The sequence below is a fragment of the Polypterus senegalus genome, chromosome 8 (genome assembly GCF_016835505.1).
Source record: "Polypterus senegalus isolate Bchr_013 chromosome 8, ASM1683550v1, whole genome shotgun sequence".
NCBI lineage: Eukaryota > Metazoa > Chordata > Cladistia > Polypteriformes > Polypteridae > Polypterus > Polypterus senegalus.
In genome coordinates, this window is record NC_053161.1 from 149,901,771 (window position 1) to 149,922,465 (window position 20,695).

The 20,695-nt window shown below is 36.2% G+C and overlaps 1 protein-coding gene across 1 annotated transcript in view; it reads right to left on the reverse strand.

The window, feature by feature from the left end:
* The window catches only part of tbc1d15 (TBC1 domain family, member 15), a 131,855-nt gene that overhangs the window by 108,590 nt on the left and 2,570 nt on the right, over positions 1–20,695 (reverse strand). Inside the window, exons 2-3 of the mRNA XM_039761918.1 lie at positions 17,988–18,086; positions 10,599–10,673 (exon numbers count right to left, since the gene is read on the reverse strand). Of these exons, the coding sequence (XP_039617852.1) occupies positions 10,599–10,673; positions 17,988–18,086 (174 nt within the window). The remainder of the gene's footprint in view (positions 1–10,598; positions 10,674–17,987; positions 18,087–20,695) is intronic.

The window sequence follows — 20,695 nt, forward strand, 5'->3', positions numbered from 1 at the left end:
TCACTGATCCGAAAGCCTCCATAAACACCTGCTCCAAAATCACCCTGCCTTTCAATCTCATTTGGCCATTATAAAAATTAATAATGTACCCTGTTTAAACTTCATTAACTCCATGTAGCCTCTTCCACCTCCTACTAAATATTGGTCCGAAGTTAGGTCACTGATCTCAAGGTTCCTCTGGAATGGGAAGAGACTAAACCTTATCTAGGTGTAGTACTGCGTGACCTAGAACTATACCACTGGGCTTTACCTCTTCAACCTATTTGACACGGCTGTGACCTCCCCCTTATCCACTTCTGAGGCTCGCTATAGAATCCTCCCTTGCTTTCCTACTTTCTCTTCAGGGTGCTTAGTTTACCTCCTTGAAGTCTAAAGCCACCAAACGTCTCTTGGGACCTATTTTGCTGTATGCTATCAACATCTGGCATTGTATGGAAAAGTTATTTGCACCCACTGGAAAATGACAGTCTCTCACACCCATATTTCACAACCCTCTCTTAACTCTCTTAATAGGTGGCTGGTCCTGTGTAGTATCTCCCTGGCAGCATGCTGGAATTACTGTGCTGGAGGATTTGTTTAATAGTCTGGCGCTTAAAATGTTTCACTCTTTAAAAACATATTTTAATATCCCTGGTTCTGGTTTCTTTCTCTACCATCAACTCCCATCAGTTCTCTGAACATGTGAGATTTCCCTGTCTACCCCACAACCAAATCACTCATCGTACTCCCTGTTTTGTTCTTTCCCAAGAAAAATACCTGTCACTACCCTCTGCTCTTTACTTTGCAAACATACTATAAACGTCTGCCCTTGATTTCTGTTTGGTCCAGGGAACTTTCTCCTCTTCCTTCACTCCTTTCATGGGAGACCGTTCTCTCCAATATAAGGTTTTGTTCTAGAAACCCAAACTACCAGCACAACCAGTTTAAAATTCTAAATACTCTAACCTACCCCTGCTGCAAGCAGTTTCTGGTGGGCCTCAATGATGACCCAATTATGTTCCCTTGGTTTACCTGGCACTTTTCTCCACATGTTGTGGCACTGTCCCCCGCTGTCTTTTCCTTTTGGACACAAGAATGTTACCTACTGTTTTCCTTTCTATCCTGCAGTATTCCTCTGTTACCTCAAATCTTTCTTCTTTTAGACCTTTGCAGGCTTCTGCTCAAACTCTCTGAAGTCAAGTTATTCTGTCTGGGTATCTTGGAGGCCAAACTAATTATTGCCTCCCACTGGAAGACTTCTGAATGTATCACTGTCAATAACTGGCAGTCCTCCTTCTACAACATTCAGAGTTGTCTACAGCATGGATTAATGATGCTTCCATTAGGGTAATTATAGCTTGTAACTCCTTTTTTTTTTTTTTTTTTTAAATCCCTTGACTTGTGCTGGGTGGGAGAGAGTGAAAGAAGGTGAAAGAGGGTAGGAGTGGGTGGGTTGAATTATTTTGTATGCTATTTCCATTTGTTGATACAGCATATCTTGTGAATTTGTCTTAACACTAGAATTACCAGAGCCAATGAAAAAACTTGTAAATCCAGCCCACCTTGATTCCCTCCGTACCTATCCATTAACCCTTTTTTGTCTTCTAAATGTGTCGATAAGCCCAAGCAGCCTGCTATATCATCCTTCCACCGCCTCAGAACGGGCAAGAAATTCTACCTGTTCCTGCCTTGTAGCACTGGGCGGTATGACCATAATTCTATATCACGGTATTTTTCAAAATTATACCGGTTTCACGTTATTCTATGGTATTTTTTTCCCATGCATGAGTGGATACTAACCACATTTTCCACTGCAATTACTGCAGTAGACTGGCTAAGAATAATCTATTCCACTGTCAACACAGAAAAACATTTTAATGTGCACACAAGTATTAACACAGCCCAATAAAATGATAGTTTTCAAGGGGGAGGCACCAATGAAGAGAAAGAATCAGCTGCAGTCAAAATATAGAACCTTTTTATTGAACAAATTATGCAAACCACTTAAACTAAAATTGACAACATATTTTCAACCATCCAAAGAGGAATTCAGACTTAGTAAAATATCCAGAGGTGCTTGTCAAAAGTTGTATTGCACTGAACATGTCTTAGAAAATGAATAAATAGTAATTTTTTGTAAACCAACTACACTTTCTATTAATGTTAACAATCTTCGTCCACTGACACATTAAAGCGACTTTTTAAGCACCTTTACCATCATTAAACTGCATAATATTTAAACTAATAAATAATAAAATGAATAATAGTGCAACTTCCAGTAATAATACTATTACTTCAAGACTTCAAGCCCAGGTGCATTACACAGTATTCACCAAATAAAAATTAAATAAAACAAGTGTAACTTTGTGATGACATCTTTACCAAAAGAACCATCGATAAGGCAAATTGCATTAATATGGACCTTGCTTCAAGCTAAGCTACAGTATATACATAAATAATAAAACTGCAAGTTGCATTTATAATGCTATTTGTGGTACAGCCGTACGGAAGCGTATTAGGGCCAAGGTGAAGAAAAAAAAAATACGGACACAGTGAAGAAAAAAATACTATATGCCAAGAATAAAGTCGACATGTTGACTTTATTCTCGACATTTCCACTTTACTCTCATAGTTTATTTTGTCATTAAAGTAGAATGTCGTAAACTAAACTTCATCCTAAAATCAATGTTTAATTTACTAGATTTTCTCAAACCCTGTCATAAGTTAATGTAGCACATTAAATGCTTTGTGTTAAGTGCTCCCTGACCCAGTTGTTAATTGCTACGGGCTTCTTAAGCTGACTTCCTCTGCACTAAGCGGAGGCGCAGGCATCGATCGCCACACAGAATACATTCACTTCATGATATTTCATCTCTCTGAAAATTTAGAATGCTAAGATAAATACTTGATATTATTTTCCTGATGAAATGCATTAACACTAGAATTACCAGAGCCTACGAAAAAACTCGCAGATCCGTCCTACCTTAAAACGCTTCGCACCTCTCCATCAGCGTCATTTGTCCTCTAAATGTGTGGATAAGCAGCAAACATCCTACTATCATATCCCCCGACCCCGCACAGTTGTGTCAGCTCAAGTCTGTTTACCTGCATGTCAGTTGCTTAGAGTTGTATAGAGTGAGAAGTCAAGCAAAATGACACCTTTTATAAATACTATATCGTCATTTGGAACACTTGCATTTCATGTGTGTTCCGTGTCTACAAGGATCTATGTAAACACATCATTAAAACAGAAACATTTTTCATCTTTTGGTAATAATTGACAAAATGTAAACATGAAGTGTATAATGTGTGAAGCCTGAATTCCAAATATCAAAGAAACACTTTCACAAAAGGTACAAATATAACAGAACAAACGCGCTTTATATATGCAGAAAAACAACCGCGTTAGAGTGAGATATTGAAACGCATTTGCTACAAGTGCATTGGTGGCACAACGATATCAGCTGTTGACTGGTAATCTAAACTTCACGGGTTCGATCCTGGAAGAGTCCATTTTGAGAAGTGAGCTGCACATATTCTTACTATTTTAGAATAAAAACATACATTTGATTCCAGTCTGTAACAGCCGGTGTACTTTATGATACTTGTAAAGTTTAGCTTTGTTTTTTTTTTTTATTCAGTTTCATTCTCTCAGTCGCATTCACAATCCCAACTCCTCCAACCCCCCACGCCTGCATTTGACACTGCTGTTTTCAATATAGACACACTATAACAGAGGTAAACTCAAATCATGACGACACTTCTACATCGGATCAAGAAGTCAATTTAAGAAGTATGTAGCGATTAACATGGCTCGGGGAACACTTAACACAAAGCATTTAATGTGCTTCATTAAGTTATGACAGGGTTTGAGAAAATCTAGTAAATTAAATAATCATTTTAAGATGAAGTTTAGTTTACGATGTTCTACTTTAATGACAAATTACGAGAATAAAGTCAACATGTCGACTTTATTCTTGTCATAAGCGTTGAGATTAAAATCAACATGTCATCACACTATTACACAGTACCTAGGTACACTACACAGTACTGAAAAAAAATATAAACAAGTACAACTTGGCTTGCAGTATTACCCAGTAGTATAGAAACAGTGGTCACACATTTAAACACAATGGTCCACAACCGACCTTTTTAACCAAAGTATCTGCAGATAAAAGAAACGGCTCCTTTTTTCAGCAGAAGTTCTTCTGTGTCATCATGTTCAACTTTACCGTCTGCCATAGCTTCAGTTTCGAAATGTTCTCTGTCTATTTTCACTGTTCAATACCTCCACTAAGACATGTTCTCCGTTGCATCCGTTTTTAGTGGTGGAGCAGTGAAAAAGGTTCCCCTTTAAACAATTTCCCACTGCGTTACGTTCATGAAAATTGGTTTAGGCTATTTAAACCGGTGTTGCTTTATAAGAAAAATCCATATCATAACAAAAATAAAAAACGTTTTTGGTATGAACCGGTATACCACCCAGCACTACTGCCTTGATTGATTATCCGTGAGTGAACTACCCAGAATTGTAAGGGGAAATAACTTGATGCGTGTTTTGTGTCTACAACAATATATGTAAACACATCGTTAAAACAGAAGCGTTTTTCATGTTTTAGTAATAAATGACAAAATTTAGATATGAACTATATAATGTGTGAAGGCTGATCGCCAAATATCAAATAAATACTTTCACAAAAGGTGCAAGTACCATATGCCAGCTTTCGTGGTGTAGTGGTTAGAGCTGCCGATTTATAATCCAGAGGTCTTGAGTTCAAAACCATCTCCCCTGCAAATTTACCGTTCTGTATAGTGAGATAGTGAGCTACTCTTATTGCTAATATTGTACAATAAAAATATACATTAGATTTGTGTCTGTAACAGCCAGTTTAAATTTATAGCACTTTAGTGCTTTTTTTTTGCACTTTTATTCTCTCAGTCACAATCACGATTTAACAGTCACCAAACCCCCCACCCCCCCCCACAGATCTGACGTGGTTATTTTTATCTGAAACTGGGAATAATTGTAGATGTGAGTGGTGTTTTGAGACTGGAACTGGACATCCTCAGATCTGGAGGGATAAAAGCGGACACACAAATGCGGTGACTCTGAGTTCTTCGTATCTCATTGTCACTTGAATTTTTTTAATTTAGTTTTACTGAGTGTTCCTGCTCACGCTGAATTCGTATGCTATGGTCCATGATGTTAAAGCCGCACTGACAAAAAATGAGAGAGCTAATGCTGTTCGTTATCAAATAATATTGCATTAGTGTGACAATGTTTTCTGATCGGTACAATTCAGGTCATAAAATGATTTCTTCAAAATGTCACATATATTTGTCTCTTTTTTTCTCTGTGCTGTGCTGACGTCATGCACCAGAAGGCGTGCGCTCATTCAGTGCGAGCAGTAGCACACAAGTGGCCAGTTGCTTGTACTATAACACGCTTGACTTGGCGGCGATCAACGCACATCTACTGTACAAGGCATGCATGGGCAGTCACTGAGAAAAGAAGAGTGTTCTTTGCTCACCTTGCAGAGGAACTTCGTTGTCGCTTTTTACAAGAAAAGCTGATGGATAAAGCAAAAGGGATGCAACAACGACAAGCTTCTGTTTCAAGAAAGCCGCTTTCCCCAGGAAAGAAAACTCAGTCAGTCAGTGTCAGGTGCCCCTTCAATGTAATAGGAACCACAGCATACAGAGAAGTGTGTGCATCGCAACAGGTACACATGTTGTAAATGTAGAAAGAACGGTCCTTGGGTGTGTGGGAACATTTGAATCTGATGATTGCATATAGCGCGGAACTGACCTCTCTGTACTATTCTTTCCTCTGCATGTCCTGGAGTACAAAATAAACAGCACCATGCACCCAAAAGTGGACAATTGCAAGATCGAAGAAAAAAAAACAAAACTTTGCCGCTGATTACAAGCGCAAGAAGGCGTGCGAATGAATATGAATAATATGAATAACGTTGCATCAGTGACACAAAATGAACTACTATCTGAAATGTACTATACAGGTCATAAAATGAGTTACTCCAAATATCATATATATCTCTATGTCTGTTTATTTGTCAGTGCAGCTTTGACATCATGGACCATAAGGTGCATATTAATTCAGCGTGAGCAGGAACACTCAATAAAACTGAATAAAAAGAAATTCAATAAACAGTGAGATACGATGAAGGCAGATTCACCAGCGTTTGTGTGTCGCTTTTTATTCCTACAGATCAGAGAATTTTCAGTTCCACTGTCTCAAAACATGACTCACATTTACAGTTATTCCCAGTTTCAGATAAAAAGTAACCGCGTCAGATCTAGGGTGGGGGTTGGGTGTTGTATCGTGATCAAAAAAAAAAACTCTAACTTTTACAAGTGCTATACATTTACACTGGCTGCTACAGACACAAATCAAATGTATGTTTTTACTGTATAATATTAACAATAAGAGTAGTTCACTACTCAGAACGGTAAATTTGTCGGGGATAAGGTATTGAACTCAAGACCTCTGGATTATAAATCAGCAGCTCTAACCGCTACACCAAGGAAGCTGGTGTATTATACTTATACCTTTTGTGAAAGTGTTTATTTGATATTTGGCCATCAGCCTTCACACACTAAACAGTTCATGTCTACATTCTGTCATTTATTACTAAAACATGAAAAACGTTTCTGTTTTAACGATGTGTTTACATATATTGTTGTAGACACAAAACACGCATCAAATTATTTCCCCTTAACAATTCTGGGTAGCTCACTCCCAGATAATCATTCAAGGCAGGAACTGTGAGAACTTCTTGCCTGTTCTGAGACGGTGGGGGGGATGGTATAGCAGGCAGCTTGCTGTTTGGGTTTATCGACACATTTAGAAAACAAAAGACGCTGACGGAGAGGTGCGAAGGAATTTAAAGTGGGCCGGATTTATGAGTTTTTTCGGTGGCTCTGGTAATTCTAGTGTTAATAAAAAGTTGATCACAAAAAAAATAATTACAAGATACTGCACTGAAAGACTGAATTTGATGTCATCTATACTAATAAAAGGCAAAGCCCTCACTCACTCACTCACTCACTCATCACTAATTCTCCAACTTCCCGTGTAGGTAGAAGGCTGAAATTTGGCAGGCTTATTCCTTACAGCTTACTTACAAAAGTTAAGCAGGTTTCATTTCGAAATTCTACACGTAATGGTCATAACGGTCGATAACGGTCGACAATGTCCGCCATGTTAAAATTTCTTATTTATGGCCCCATCTTCACGAAATTTGGTAGGCGGCTTCCCTGCGCTAACCGAAACCAATGTACGTACTTATTTCGATGGTATGGCGCCACTGTCGCCGCCATATTGAACTTTCCAACGTCACTAATTTTCCAACTTCCCATGTAGGTAGAAGGCTGACCCCATCTTCACGAAATTTGATAGGTGGCTTCCCTGCACTAACCAAAACCAATGTACATACTTATTTCGGTGGTATGATGCCACTGTCGGCCGCCATATTGAATTTTCCAAACGTCACTAATTCTCCAACTTCCCGTGTAGGTAGAAGGCTGAAATTTGGCAGGCTTATTCCTTACAGCTTACTTACAAAAGTTAAGCAGGTTTCATTTCGAAATTCTACACGTAATGGTCATAACGGTCGATAACGGTCAACAACGTCCGCCATGTTGAACTTTCTTATTCATGGCCCCATCTTCACGAAATTTGGTAGGCAGCTTCCCTGCGCTAACCGAAACCAATGTACATACTTATTTCGGTGGTATGACGCCACTGTCGGCCGCCATATTGAACTTTCCAATGTCACTAATTCTCCAACTTCCCGTGTAGGTAGAAGGCTGAAATTTGGCAGGCTTATTCCTTACAGCTTACTTACAAAAGTTAAGCAGGTTTCATTTTGAAATTCTACACATAACCGTCATAACGGTCGATAACGGTCGACAACGTCCGCCATGTTGAACTTTCTTATTTATGGCCCCATCTTCACAAAATTTGGTAGGCGGCTTCCCTGCGCTAACCGAAACCGATGTACGTACTTATTTCGATGGTATGATGCCACTGTCGGCCGCCATATTGAACTTTTCAACAGTCTTTGTTACTTATGGGCCCATCTTCAAGAAATTTGGTACGCGGGTTCCCAATGCTAACTGAATCCTACTTACGTACATATATATGTCCATAGCCTGCAGCTCAGTCACCGTGTGAGGTGGCATTGGGTCCCCCATCGCAACGCCTCCCACGTTGTTGGCTGCCTGCCTATATAAGGCCGTCCATCGCTCCGGTCTCTACATTCCCTTCCTTGCTTCGCCACGGGATTCACGTCTCCCTGCTGATAACTACAGCCTTTTTATTTAATCCACAGCTTCTTCGCTGTTTTATTGTTCATTTATTACGATTATAGTTATTGTGCAGGTATTTTAGACTTACTTTACATTGTTCAGGTACCCATTTCCTTTATCATTCCAACCTAACCCGCATTAACATGTCTATCGAGGTGATCACCATCGATCAAAGAACTGTCATTTACCGAGTAGTTTCCATGCCCGGAGATGGCACCTATCTTTTCCATTCTCTTTGTTACATATTGCACGGCCATATCAGGCTCACTCTTGATATCTGGAGGAACATTGTGTCTTATGTATTGAATGACTGGGACAGGTTCAAGGTGTGGACTGATGACGGTACAGGAGATAATTATACTACACAGGAGCACTAGAAGAGTGAAATGCTTAAGCCCTTCACCTACGCATCTGCATGTGAGTTGATGGCTGCCGCTGAATTGTTCGGTTGTCGCTTTCAAGTGGACCGAAATGGCCAAATATTTTACACCTTTGGACAACCGCCAATGCCTCTTAAAACATCTTAGATTGACAGGTGACGATTTCAGTAGTGGATACTTTGATGTTTATGAATGTTTAAACTCTCAAAAGCTGGATTTGAAGTTATCGATGAAACTGGTTGTATACTTACAACGCTTCACAGATGCTGAATGTCACTTCAACACAAGCCCTACAAATACTGTCGTAATTGAAACAAACCATGAAACTCAAAACCGATTATGACAGCAGCAATCCAAGCTATGAGATTTGAAACAAGATTACTGTTCACATGGCCAACTGTACTTGCATGCTTAAGAGTAAGCTCAGCGCACAGCTCGGTCATATTACAACCGGAGGGCCGAACTTACAATGTGCTATACAAAGAGATCCTTAACAAATAATTATTGGCATATTTTCCCTCAGTTTAAAAAGGTTTAATTTTCTTCTTAATAAAACTTTTAAGGCAGTACTTACGCTAAGTATGGTTATTTTGCTATATACATATATAGATATGATATAGATATAATGTGTGTGTGTATGTGGTATATATATATATATATATATATATATATATATATATATATATATATATATATATATATAGAGATATATATAGATATATAGATATATAGATATACAGATAGATAGATATAGATACATATATATATATATAATGTGTGTGTGTATGTATGTACAGTATGTGTGTGTATATATATATATATATATATATATATATATATATATATATATATATATATGACAGCAACACTCATAACAGTGACAAAACAATTACATTGACGATCATGTTACGTTATTTTTAAGATGTTTCCTTTTCTTTATTATTACTTCTTTAACACACTACTTCTCCGCTGCGAAGCGCGGGTATTTTGCTAGTTAAATATACTTACAATACAGTAAAACAACTCAAGATTTGTATATATTACTGAGCCTTTTTTCTAAGATTTTAAAATATTAAAATACTGTTTGTATAATCAATTCAGAGCTTGTATATGGGGCTGTGAGATCACTCGTACGTTGGGTACAGCATTTCTAAGTGTTGGTAACAATGAATAAAGACGTGAAGAGCGTCTTTCTGCCTTTTATTGCACTTCTTAACTCTAACTGTTCTTGTCTAAGGAGATTACAATAGTTCACTCATATTGTATGAGCACAATATGTTATTGATGGTGATTGTTAATCTAATTGTCAGTACCAAAATCTAAAGCTCCTAAATCACTATGTGCTTATCTTCAAAATAAAAAAGATTTTTTTTTAAATACACATATTTTAACTGTTCATGTGCTTGTTAATACTTCTGTTTCTATCTCAGCATCTGATAATTTGTGGTTAATTTTCACGTGGGGGCACAAATACAACTAACACCATTTTCTCCTGAAAATCACTTATTTCATTACCATTCATACAGCCACCACTTTTCTACAAACTTTTTTAAATGTCTCCAGGAAGATCAGAGAATAAAACTATAACCACAAATGTTTAACATTTTACACCTATAGAAGTGAACTGGTTTAACTTCACACCTATAAATTAAAATGTAAAGTAATGATAAGTACTACTTTTACATGTTTATTTAGAATGCAAAGGTGGAGTAAAGCAGCATGGAAAAAAGAAGTTTAAAGTTTTAATTAAAGAAGCTGTACAATTACAATGCCTTCATCTAGAAGACTGGTTGCAATAAAAACCTGCAGGCACTATATAAATGCCACCAATGAAGCATCTTCCTTAAAAACACACTGTGAGTTTGACTTATCTTGTACAAAATTACAAAATAAAATGTAAGTATATACCTTTCCAGCACAAAGCATGCTTGATGAATCAACAGAATCTTCTAGTTGTTTATATTCAACTATCACTTCACAATCCTTAAAAAAAAGAAAAATCCAATTTACCAATCTCATAATAACAATGGCATATACACTAGCATTAAAAAATTAACAATCTGCAAACAGTGTTTATGTAATTACACTCACAACAGTTTGGCATTACCATGAGAACAGCAATAAAGATTTTTATTACTGACTTACAACAATTATTTGCAGTGGTGTTTTTAAATACTTAATAGTTTAAAGATCTGGCTAATTAAAATAAAAAAAACATAGCAACATTTCAGGACAGAACAAATGCTGAATACAAGTAACCAAAAGGCACAAAAAAAATCACAAGTCAAGAAGATCTTAAAAAATGTAAAGTATTGTAGAATATTGAATATACATTTTATTAAAAATCTATTTGTTTTCTCAATGTCCTATTGGTTTGGAGAAAAGAATATTTATGATGTGCACGCCCAAAATAGCATGCTAAAAAATGAAGTAGGGGTGATTACTAGGTTCACAGGGTACAGTTAGCAAGGAACTGAGCACTCATTCCAAGAAAAGCACTTAAGTAAAAATTGGATCAAACTTGTTTGAGAATGCTTCTTTTAAATATGTGAAAGATGAGAGACAAAAATTTAAACAGTGAAGTACATTTACCCTTAGTATGCCATGAAGGTGGCCAACCATACCTCTATGTCCCAAGTAGACTAACAAAATTAGTAACAGCATGGTATGTTTGTGTTATCGATCAAAAACATGACTGGCTCTAAAAAAAAAAAAGGTTATGGGAAAATCCATTTTAAGGTGCTTTCTGTGAAAATCCGTAAATAAGGAATGATGGTAAATGTGGGTTCAAAGGACTATGGGAACAACACAGCTAAATATGACACTCACTGCTAATGTTACAGAATATTGTATGTCACTTTCATAACTAGGAGTTTTCTGGGGGGGAATGGACAATGCTTGTAATGCTTTTCCCCTTCCCCTTTGATTAATAAATTCCTGACCTTTACAAGTAATTTGTGTTTATATTTTTACTTTAACTTTTTTTTCTTTTAACTTTTTTCTTTTTCTCCTCTAGTTGATTAATTTATACAGTAATAATAACAAATCTTCAAAGCTATACTACTTAAAGACCTAAGTAATGTGCAAAAAGTAATAAATTATGCTGAAAGACTGAATATCACTTTCAAAAATTTATTTGAACCTATATGAAAAAAATATTTTATTCTAAGGCAAACCCTGTCGATGAATTGTAAAAGAATGATCCTTTTATATCTCACACTTCAGCATCGTATTACTCCAGACACATTATGTTGTAATACTTCTATATTTTCCATTTGTTTTGCACATCCCTTCCACAATCATCAATTTTATAATTTTTAGGTGTTAGTTTTATAAAGTCATTCATAAAATATACTTTTCTACTAAAGTACTTTGCTTTTTAATTAAACACTTTGCAGCATCCTAAAAGTATTGATTTGCTCCTATTCGTTTTCTGTTGAGTTGTACTGTTTATACTTGCGTGCATACTTTACGTAAATCTGGAAGATTCCACCAGGTAGCAGTGCAAGATATTATCATAGTGAGAAAACATTCGGCTTCACTGTGTTGTGAATTGCCTGAAACATCCACTAAATTCCGAGTACACCTTGCCACAACATCTCTGAAAAGGATGGATGTTTAATGATTACATCCATCAATCCAGGGAATGCAGCTATTCCAGCATTCTTCGGGCGTGAGACAGAAACAAAATCCCTGGATCAGCCATCAGATCATCGCAAGGTGAACACAAGCAAGCACACACTAGTGTCATTTTAGCATCACCAAATCCCCAAACCTTCATGTCTTTGAAAGGAAACTGGAGTACACTTTGGAAACCCACCAGGAAAGCATGCCAACTCCAGGCAGGAAACAACAGGGACGTGACTTCCTGTGTGGCAGCAGCACTACCGCTCTGCCACTGTGCCGCCCAAACATGTGTAACTATTAACAGTATTCATTATTTAAATTAACGACTTATCCGTAAAATGTAACATACATACTTTAATGTATTTCATCAAAAGAATGATATTAAGTATAAATTTAAGGATTCTACAAGAGCAGAGAGCTGGAATATCATACATTTAATGTGTTCTGTGTGGCAATTGCTGCTTGCCGCTGCTTACAGTTCAGGAGGAAGCCCCAGAAGCACGTAGCGATTAACAACTGGGTCTGTTTTAAGATGCCATTTACCACTGTCTTGTTTAACAATAAAATAAATTACAAAGTTAAAGCTGAAATTTCCACTTTAATCACAAACTAAACCTTTTCACTGTGTCCTTAATTATTTTATCTGTGGCTCATACTCTACTGTACATTCTGATGCTGTTGTGAAGTTTGCACATTCCGTAGGATCCACAAAGTAGCTTTCTGTCACATGTACATAGTAAAAAGAGACTCTGACATCACGTTCCAACTTGATCACACTGTGCCCCTAGACTTTTTGCTGGTATTGCAACTCAAACACATCGCGTTAATTTAATTTCCGAGAATGTGCCCTGAGGATGCATAAAATAAATGCAGGGAACGTGTGGCAGCCATGATGCGTGCACGTATGCGTTCTTAGCCTATAGTATAATTTGTCCTTAAGCATTCATCGCAGCAAACATAAGCTGGTCTTCTTTCTTATTAAACATAACGGTAAATAACTGACATATGTCTGATTTTCCTTTATTTGTTATAATAACTTTCTGAATTGAAGAACCGCCTCTCCCCCCTAAATCATTGGTCATGAGTCCTGTCTTTAATTCAAAACGTTCTTCTCATGAAGAATTGGGCTTCCTGTTTATATGCATACTGATAACTTCAAAAGTAACGATGTAACAATATTTTAGCAAAAAAGCATGCCTTTTGCACATTTTGAGACTATATCTGGACAACTGACATTGGGATTACAGTGGGTATGGAAAGTATTCAGACCCCCTTCAATTTTTCACTCTGTAATATTGCAGCCATATCTTGGTCTCATCAGACCAGAGAATCTTATTTCTCACCATCTCAGAGTCCTTCAGGTGTCTTTTAGCAAACTCCGATATAACTTTTTGGCCTTAATTCTAAGCGGTATGTTTGGAGACAACCAGGCACTGCTCATCACTTGTCCAATACAGTCCCCACAGTGAAGCATGGTGGTGGCAGCATCATGCTGTGGGGGTGTTTTTCAGCTGCAGGGACAGGACGACTGGTTGCAATCGAGGGAAAGATGAATGCGGCCAAGTACAGGGATATCCTGGACAAAAACCTTCTCCAGAGTGCTAAGAACCTCAGACTGGGCCGAAGGTTTACCTTCCAACAAGACAATGACCCTAAGCACACACCTAAAATAACGAAGGAGTGGCTTCACAACAACTCTGTGACTGTTCTTGAATGGCCCAGCCAGAACCCTGACTTAAACCCAATTGAGCATCTCTGGAGAGATCTAAAAATGGCTGTCCTCCAATGTTTACCATCCAACCTGACAGAACTGGAGAGGATCTGCAAGGAGGAATGGCAGAGGATCCCCAAATCCAGGTGTGAAAAACTTGTTGCATCTTTCCCAAGAAGACTCATGACTCTATTAGCTCAAAAGGGGGCTTCTACTAAATATTGAGCAAAGGGTCTGAATACTTAGGACCATATGATATTTCAGTTTTTCTTTTTTAATAAATCTGCAACAATTTCAAAAATTATTTTTTTTGTCTGTCAATATGGGGTGCTGTGTGTACATTAATGAGGAAAAAATTAATTTAAATGATTTTAGCAAATGGCTGCAATATAACAAAGAGTGAAAAATTGAAGGGGGTCAGAATACTTTCCGTACTAACTGTATATAACCTGAGTTTAACTTCCATGGGCATTTTTCACATTGTTTGTTATTGTATAGCATTGCATGTAATTGGCTTCTATTTGTCTTAAGTGGAGGATTCCTTTAAAATGCATTGCCTTCGCACTGGTTACTAGGAAAATAACAAAGCTCAATGTTCATTCACCATTCCTCATTTTTGATGATGTCATGCTTAGGGATGTTACAAGAACTGAAGCTAGAGCAACGGGTTGATAACAAAATTGAAAAAGGGTAAAGAAAGTAGTGTTTTTATAGTTTCGGTAGTACAGAGTGAAAGTTAATACCAATACTCATGTGAACTGCAAATAGAAGAATTACTTAGGAATGCTCAATAATATGTGAGGAGTTGTGATGCTATAGCACCACAGGTTAAAGGCAAAAAACACAATGCTTTGTATTAGAAGGAGCAGTATTTCACAGTACGATTTTGAGAATTGTGCTTATAATTTAAAAAAAACCATACACACACACACACATACATACAAAGGCTTTTATTTTTGACGCTTTGATCGCATTATGGAGTTGTGATTTGTTCGTGCTTTGGATGCACAATGATATGACCAATCAGATGCAGTGTAACGTATTTGAATGAGGGAGATGAAATGAGGATGAGATTAATCACTTTTTAACAGTACCATATACAGTCTCAGGAATGGAAGCTTTGTATTCATTCTATCATTTTACTAAACATCAAACCCATCCACATTTATGCAGTAATAAGTAATTTAAGAGTCATTAGGTAATCTAACCAGCATGTCTTTGGGAATGGGATGAAACTACACAGTGGCAGTGCCAACAACAGTTCTAGCAAATAAAAATCGAGCCAAGCTTCAAACAAAGTGTCTGTCTCCCTGTCTTGGGCTTGGTCTATGCAGACAATGAAATGAGCTGCTCCATTTGTTAACACCAAAATACAATTTATTTTGTAGTTCATTGCTTTAAAGCAAAAGGCACATAAACCTAAGAATACGATCACAGAGACTGTCAAAACAGCATACTTCATTGTTGAATTAGAAGGAATGTGCAAACACTAAATATGTGTCATTCATTTGGTTTCTAGAACCTAACTAATGTTCTTAAGTATAACAGCTAAAATGTGACGAAAACTGATAAAGCACATGTTATATATTTGAATGGTACGTTGCTGGATGGGATACAGTCTTTCACTTTTGATTAATTAACTATATGTAAAGTCAGCCTAGTTAATTCATTTTATAATTCTGGATTAGTACACAGGCATAAACAACAATAATGTCTGATTACTTGAGTAAGTATCCATTAAAACAGAATAGCAAAGGCTGAGTTCTGAAAACACAAATTAAATTAAAACTGACAATCAAACTCAGTTTGATTTCACACTGGAAGCCAAAAAGTTGGGAGAAACGTAAACAATGAAGGAGACATTTGGAAAATTAAAAGTACTAAGAGTTTGTAACTTTTTAAAAATGTATTTAAATTGACTCATCTTTTAAATATTACTCTTTAGAAAGATGTTTGTCCAGCTTATAATGCAAACAAAGTCTTATTACAGAAAATATTGCAAATCTAACACATGGATTCTCTGACAAACGAGATTTTAAAAGCATGTTAAAATAAAAAGAAAAACCTTGAAGAGTTTAAATGAAAGTAAATTCAGTTATGTTGGCGCAAACTAATTTAAAAGTACTGATATAATAACGTTTGAATCAAGATTGATTTTAAGCATTATTTTTCAGTTACTAGAGAAAAAATGTTAGTGAATAAATTTAGTACATGCACAGGATAAGATAAATCCAGTAGTCCATGATATTATTCTTTATAAACACTATGCTGAAATTCGCCAAGATTACAACACACATACACATTCCATATATGTTGTTACAATGAGTGAATCCCCATGTTGTTTCCTTTAGAAGCAAAATTTCCCTAATTGGAATAAGTTCTTTTAAATTGCGGCATTTTAAGTAACTGAAAAATATACAGATATGATACTAAAAGGCGATATCCCTCCCATAGTGATATGGCGGTAAACAAATCACATAAGAGAAAATAAACTTAGCTTTCTTTACTGATGATTCATGCGGCATTACAAACGAAGGAAGCTATAGCAGACAATAAATAAAGTCGGATCTTCATGTATACGGTCTGCCATTTTCCATTGCTGCGCTGAAACGATTTTCGGGACGGATGACGATAACATCATCCGGCCATCAGCTTCAAAGGGTTTGGCTGTAATCCAAGCCTTTTTATACTGGTTCTTCCACTCGCAGGTCCTCTCTTGTCTCCAAACAAGGAAAGACAAGACTCAACCCCACCTCCAAAAATACAAGAATAGCACAATGCCTACACTGCAGATGTCCCCTTCAAAACTGCTAAACTAGTGGTTTCTAAATGCAGGTAGACTAGCCCCTGGGTGCCAAACTTGGCCTGCTCATGTGAATGAATCAATAAAACAATTTCTTGCACAGAGCACTGACATTAAACTTACAGTCATGTTACACATGTCTATTACAAATTAAATTCAAGCCCCGCATTTAACTTTGATATTTATGAATATCAATAGTATTTTACTACATTGAAGCTGCTGATAGTAAGTAATTATATATTTGATATTGTATTACAGAAAAATGCACAATAATGTTTATCTGAATGATGGAGGTACTTTTAATAAAACAAATGGGATTCTGTTTTTGAGTGGTATCAAATAGGTATCAGGTATTATAGAATCTTACTGATATTGGCAGTGACTACAAAAAATCTGGCATTGTGAAATCTCTAGTCAGGATGCACCTCACAGAAACAACTGATATTCAGTTTAGTGATTTACTACTGCCTGTGGACAGCATCACCAAACTATATAAAAAAGCTTTGGACTCATACAACCTAATGATATCAATGAGGCAATTCTTTATGTAAACATCCATCCATCCATCCATCCATCCATTATCCAACCCGCTATATCCTAACTACAAGGTCAAGGGGGTCTGCTGGAGCCAATCTCAGCCAACACAAGGCGCAAGGCAGGAAACAAACCCTGTTTATGTAAACAAAGTTGGATATTTGAACATTTTTGGACAGTTGAACATTTTTCTCCTTTTGACTGTCTACATGTTATTTATCTTATTCTCTTATAAGATCTACAAGGCAACAATCAATAAAGCTAAAACCAGATTAGCAACAGACTTAGAAAAAAGTTCAATCACAGAAAACTTTTTCAGCACCAACATTAATGAATGTTTCCTCATAATGGCAGTATGCTTAAACTAGAGCTGTAATTAATCCTAACTCTATAAAGTTTTTTTTTTATTTGACTGGGAGAGCCCTAGTTAATAGTGTCTGAAATTAAAATAAAAGCTCATAAATAACTACAAAACATAAGCAAGTTCTGACAATTTTAAACACCATAAACAATATACTGTATTTAATTTGTATATGAAAAGGAACACTGGTGTTGTATCTTCCAAGACAATTATAAGGATACCACAGTTTACCTTTAAAAATTTAAATTAAATAAATAGTACCTTTTCAATAAGTCGTAGCACACCTGAAACCAGGGACTCTTGATCACCACTTCGGTCTTCATGTGAATGTATAAAAATGGAGTCTTGTTCATATATCACCTGTAAGCATCATCGAATAAATCAAAAGGACTATTAGGCATTAGATGTTAAAGATGCACATTAATACCTAAGTTACTATACACTATTTATATAAAATTAAATCTTTTTAAATTAAATTATAAAAAGTAATAATACTACTATCACTGCCATAATAACAATACCATTCTTTGAAGTTTCAAAAAATTTGAAATACTGTTCCTTAATTTGTTTTTGTTTTATTTTTTACAGTATGTCTAGAATGTTTTGGGTTTTTTTCTGATTAATAGTGAGATTTTTTGGCGGTTTATTAGCTTTGGTCTTGCCTTGCCGCAGTGCTAATAAAAGTAATCTGAATACTAATAAAAATCAAAATTAAACCTTAACATTGTCTTTGCAAAGGAATCATTTAATGAATTACAGAAGAAGATTCTTTAGATGTTTTTATAGGGGCTTCTATGCACAAGGCAATGTTGTGTATCAGGTGTCTGAATGGTAAAGAAAATGATATTAAAAAAAATAAATAACAAAAGAATAACCTTTTCAGACATATTGTAACACTGAACAAATTGAATGTCTATATTTGTGGTAAAATGAACCTTATCTATAATCTTAAATACTAAGGTGTTGTACTGTGTTAGCCATTATGGATGTAGTGAGAAGTCGAGCAAAATGACACCTTTTACTGGCTAACTAAAAATCTTAATCACATCTTGCCTGTAGAAGGGGCCTGCATTGCCTCGAAAGCTTGCATATTGTAATTTTTTAGTTAGCCAATAAAAGGGGTAATTCTGCTTGACTTATCGTTATAATCTTAAAGAAACAGGAAACACGTTACATTTGAGTGTCATTAAAATTTACTAAACAGGCTCACATATGAACGGCATCTGCTCAGCATTAGATCACTGAACACTACAGAGGATGATGAAATAGGAAGGAATATTACTGGCACACAGATTCCATCCAGATCATACGTAATATATTCTGCCTTAAAAAGACAAACAGTATTCTTAAAGAACCCAGCCATTTAGTATAGAGACTTCTTTACCTTCCTCCATTCTGGTAAAACACTACAGGATTATTAGCACTACCACCAGCAGATTTAGAAAGAAACTTAAGTCACAGATCATAAGTGTACTCAACTGCCATTCATATTGACAACCTCATGATTATTTCTTGCACATGTATATACATTTCATATATATATTGCATCCAGCATATGACATATCTTATTCTTTGGGTGTTTTTTTTTTATAAAATCTGTTTTGGGTATTAATGAACATGAAGCTAAGAATTTTATTGTACTCTATACCAGTGACACTATTACTAATATCTCTTTCAACATTCCACTGGGGACAAGCAAATATGAATTTAATTTTACACATCAATAAAATTGAATTGTACTTGTCATTATGGCTTCATGCTTCACTCAAAGGTTAATGTAAGCTACTCTATATCAAAATAATTCTTAAATACACATAAGCTGAAGGCAAGTTAACTGCCAACACTAATGAAATCAAATACAGAATGAATGCAGACCTATGAAGGTTTACAACACAAATGTCCTCCAACACTGAACCCTATCAAAAAAAGTAATCACTGTGATGAGCAGATTCTTCTCTACTATACAGGGCCAGAGGGTTATTGCTTGTATGATTTTTGGACAGGTGGGATGGCGATAGGCTGCTTGGCTTATAATGAGTCATACGTGTAATTTCATTTTTGTAACTGCTATTTACTCTTATAATGCCAGTAACACAACAGAACCCCATATCTTTTACCTAAGTTAAAGTTGGCAACACGTGACAATTGCAGAGAAGTAGATTGAGATACTATGCACAACGGATACAGGCCACTGACCACACACTTGAAACCAAAAAAAGATACAAATTGTAGTGAGAAACACTTTAAAAAGTTTTAAATGTGTTTTCTTAGATGAAGATGCTGGATTATACATTCTCTGTGTGAAGAGCACAGTTTTATGCATGTTATGTTGTATGATCATTTCTTTGTCGGGTGACTATTTTTCACTTCCAAACTGGCTTTGTACTGTACATTAACATAGGCAAAACTCAGCACAGCACACCTGAATGGTCAGATCTTGTGATTGTTTGGAAAAAACAGATGGTGAATAAACAGTGCACTGATGTAAAGCTTGTACAAATTAAAAGATTTTTTTTAATAAACTGGAAAACCTAAACAGGGACTGATAGAGTTGTGCCTATAGGTTTATATGCAGAATTTTTCAAATGTGCACCATTTTTTAAGAAAACATGAGTGATTAGACAAACCATAGCAACTAAGAAAATAATTAGAAGGTCCTGTTCAAAAGTTGGCATACCCTTAGTTTTTAATATCGGGTACTTCTCCCTTTAGAATTAATAACAGCATGCAGTCTTTTCTGATAGCTGTAAATTAGGTCCTTTATTTTCTCAGCTGGTAAAGCTACCTTTGATTCTTCTTGGCAAAAAAAAAACTCCAGATACTGTCAATTCTTTGATTCTCTTGCTTGAACTCATGTCTGAAATCTCTCCGAAGTGTCTCAATGATGTTGAGGTCAGTGACTGTGACAGCTATTCTAAAATGTTCACTTTTTTTTCGCTGCACCCACTGAAGAATTGATTTGGCCTTAT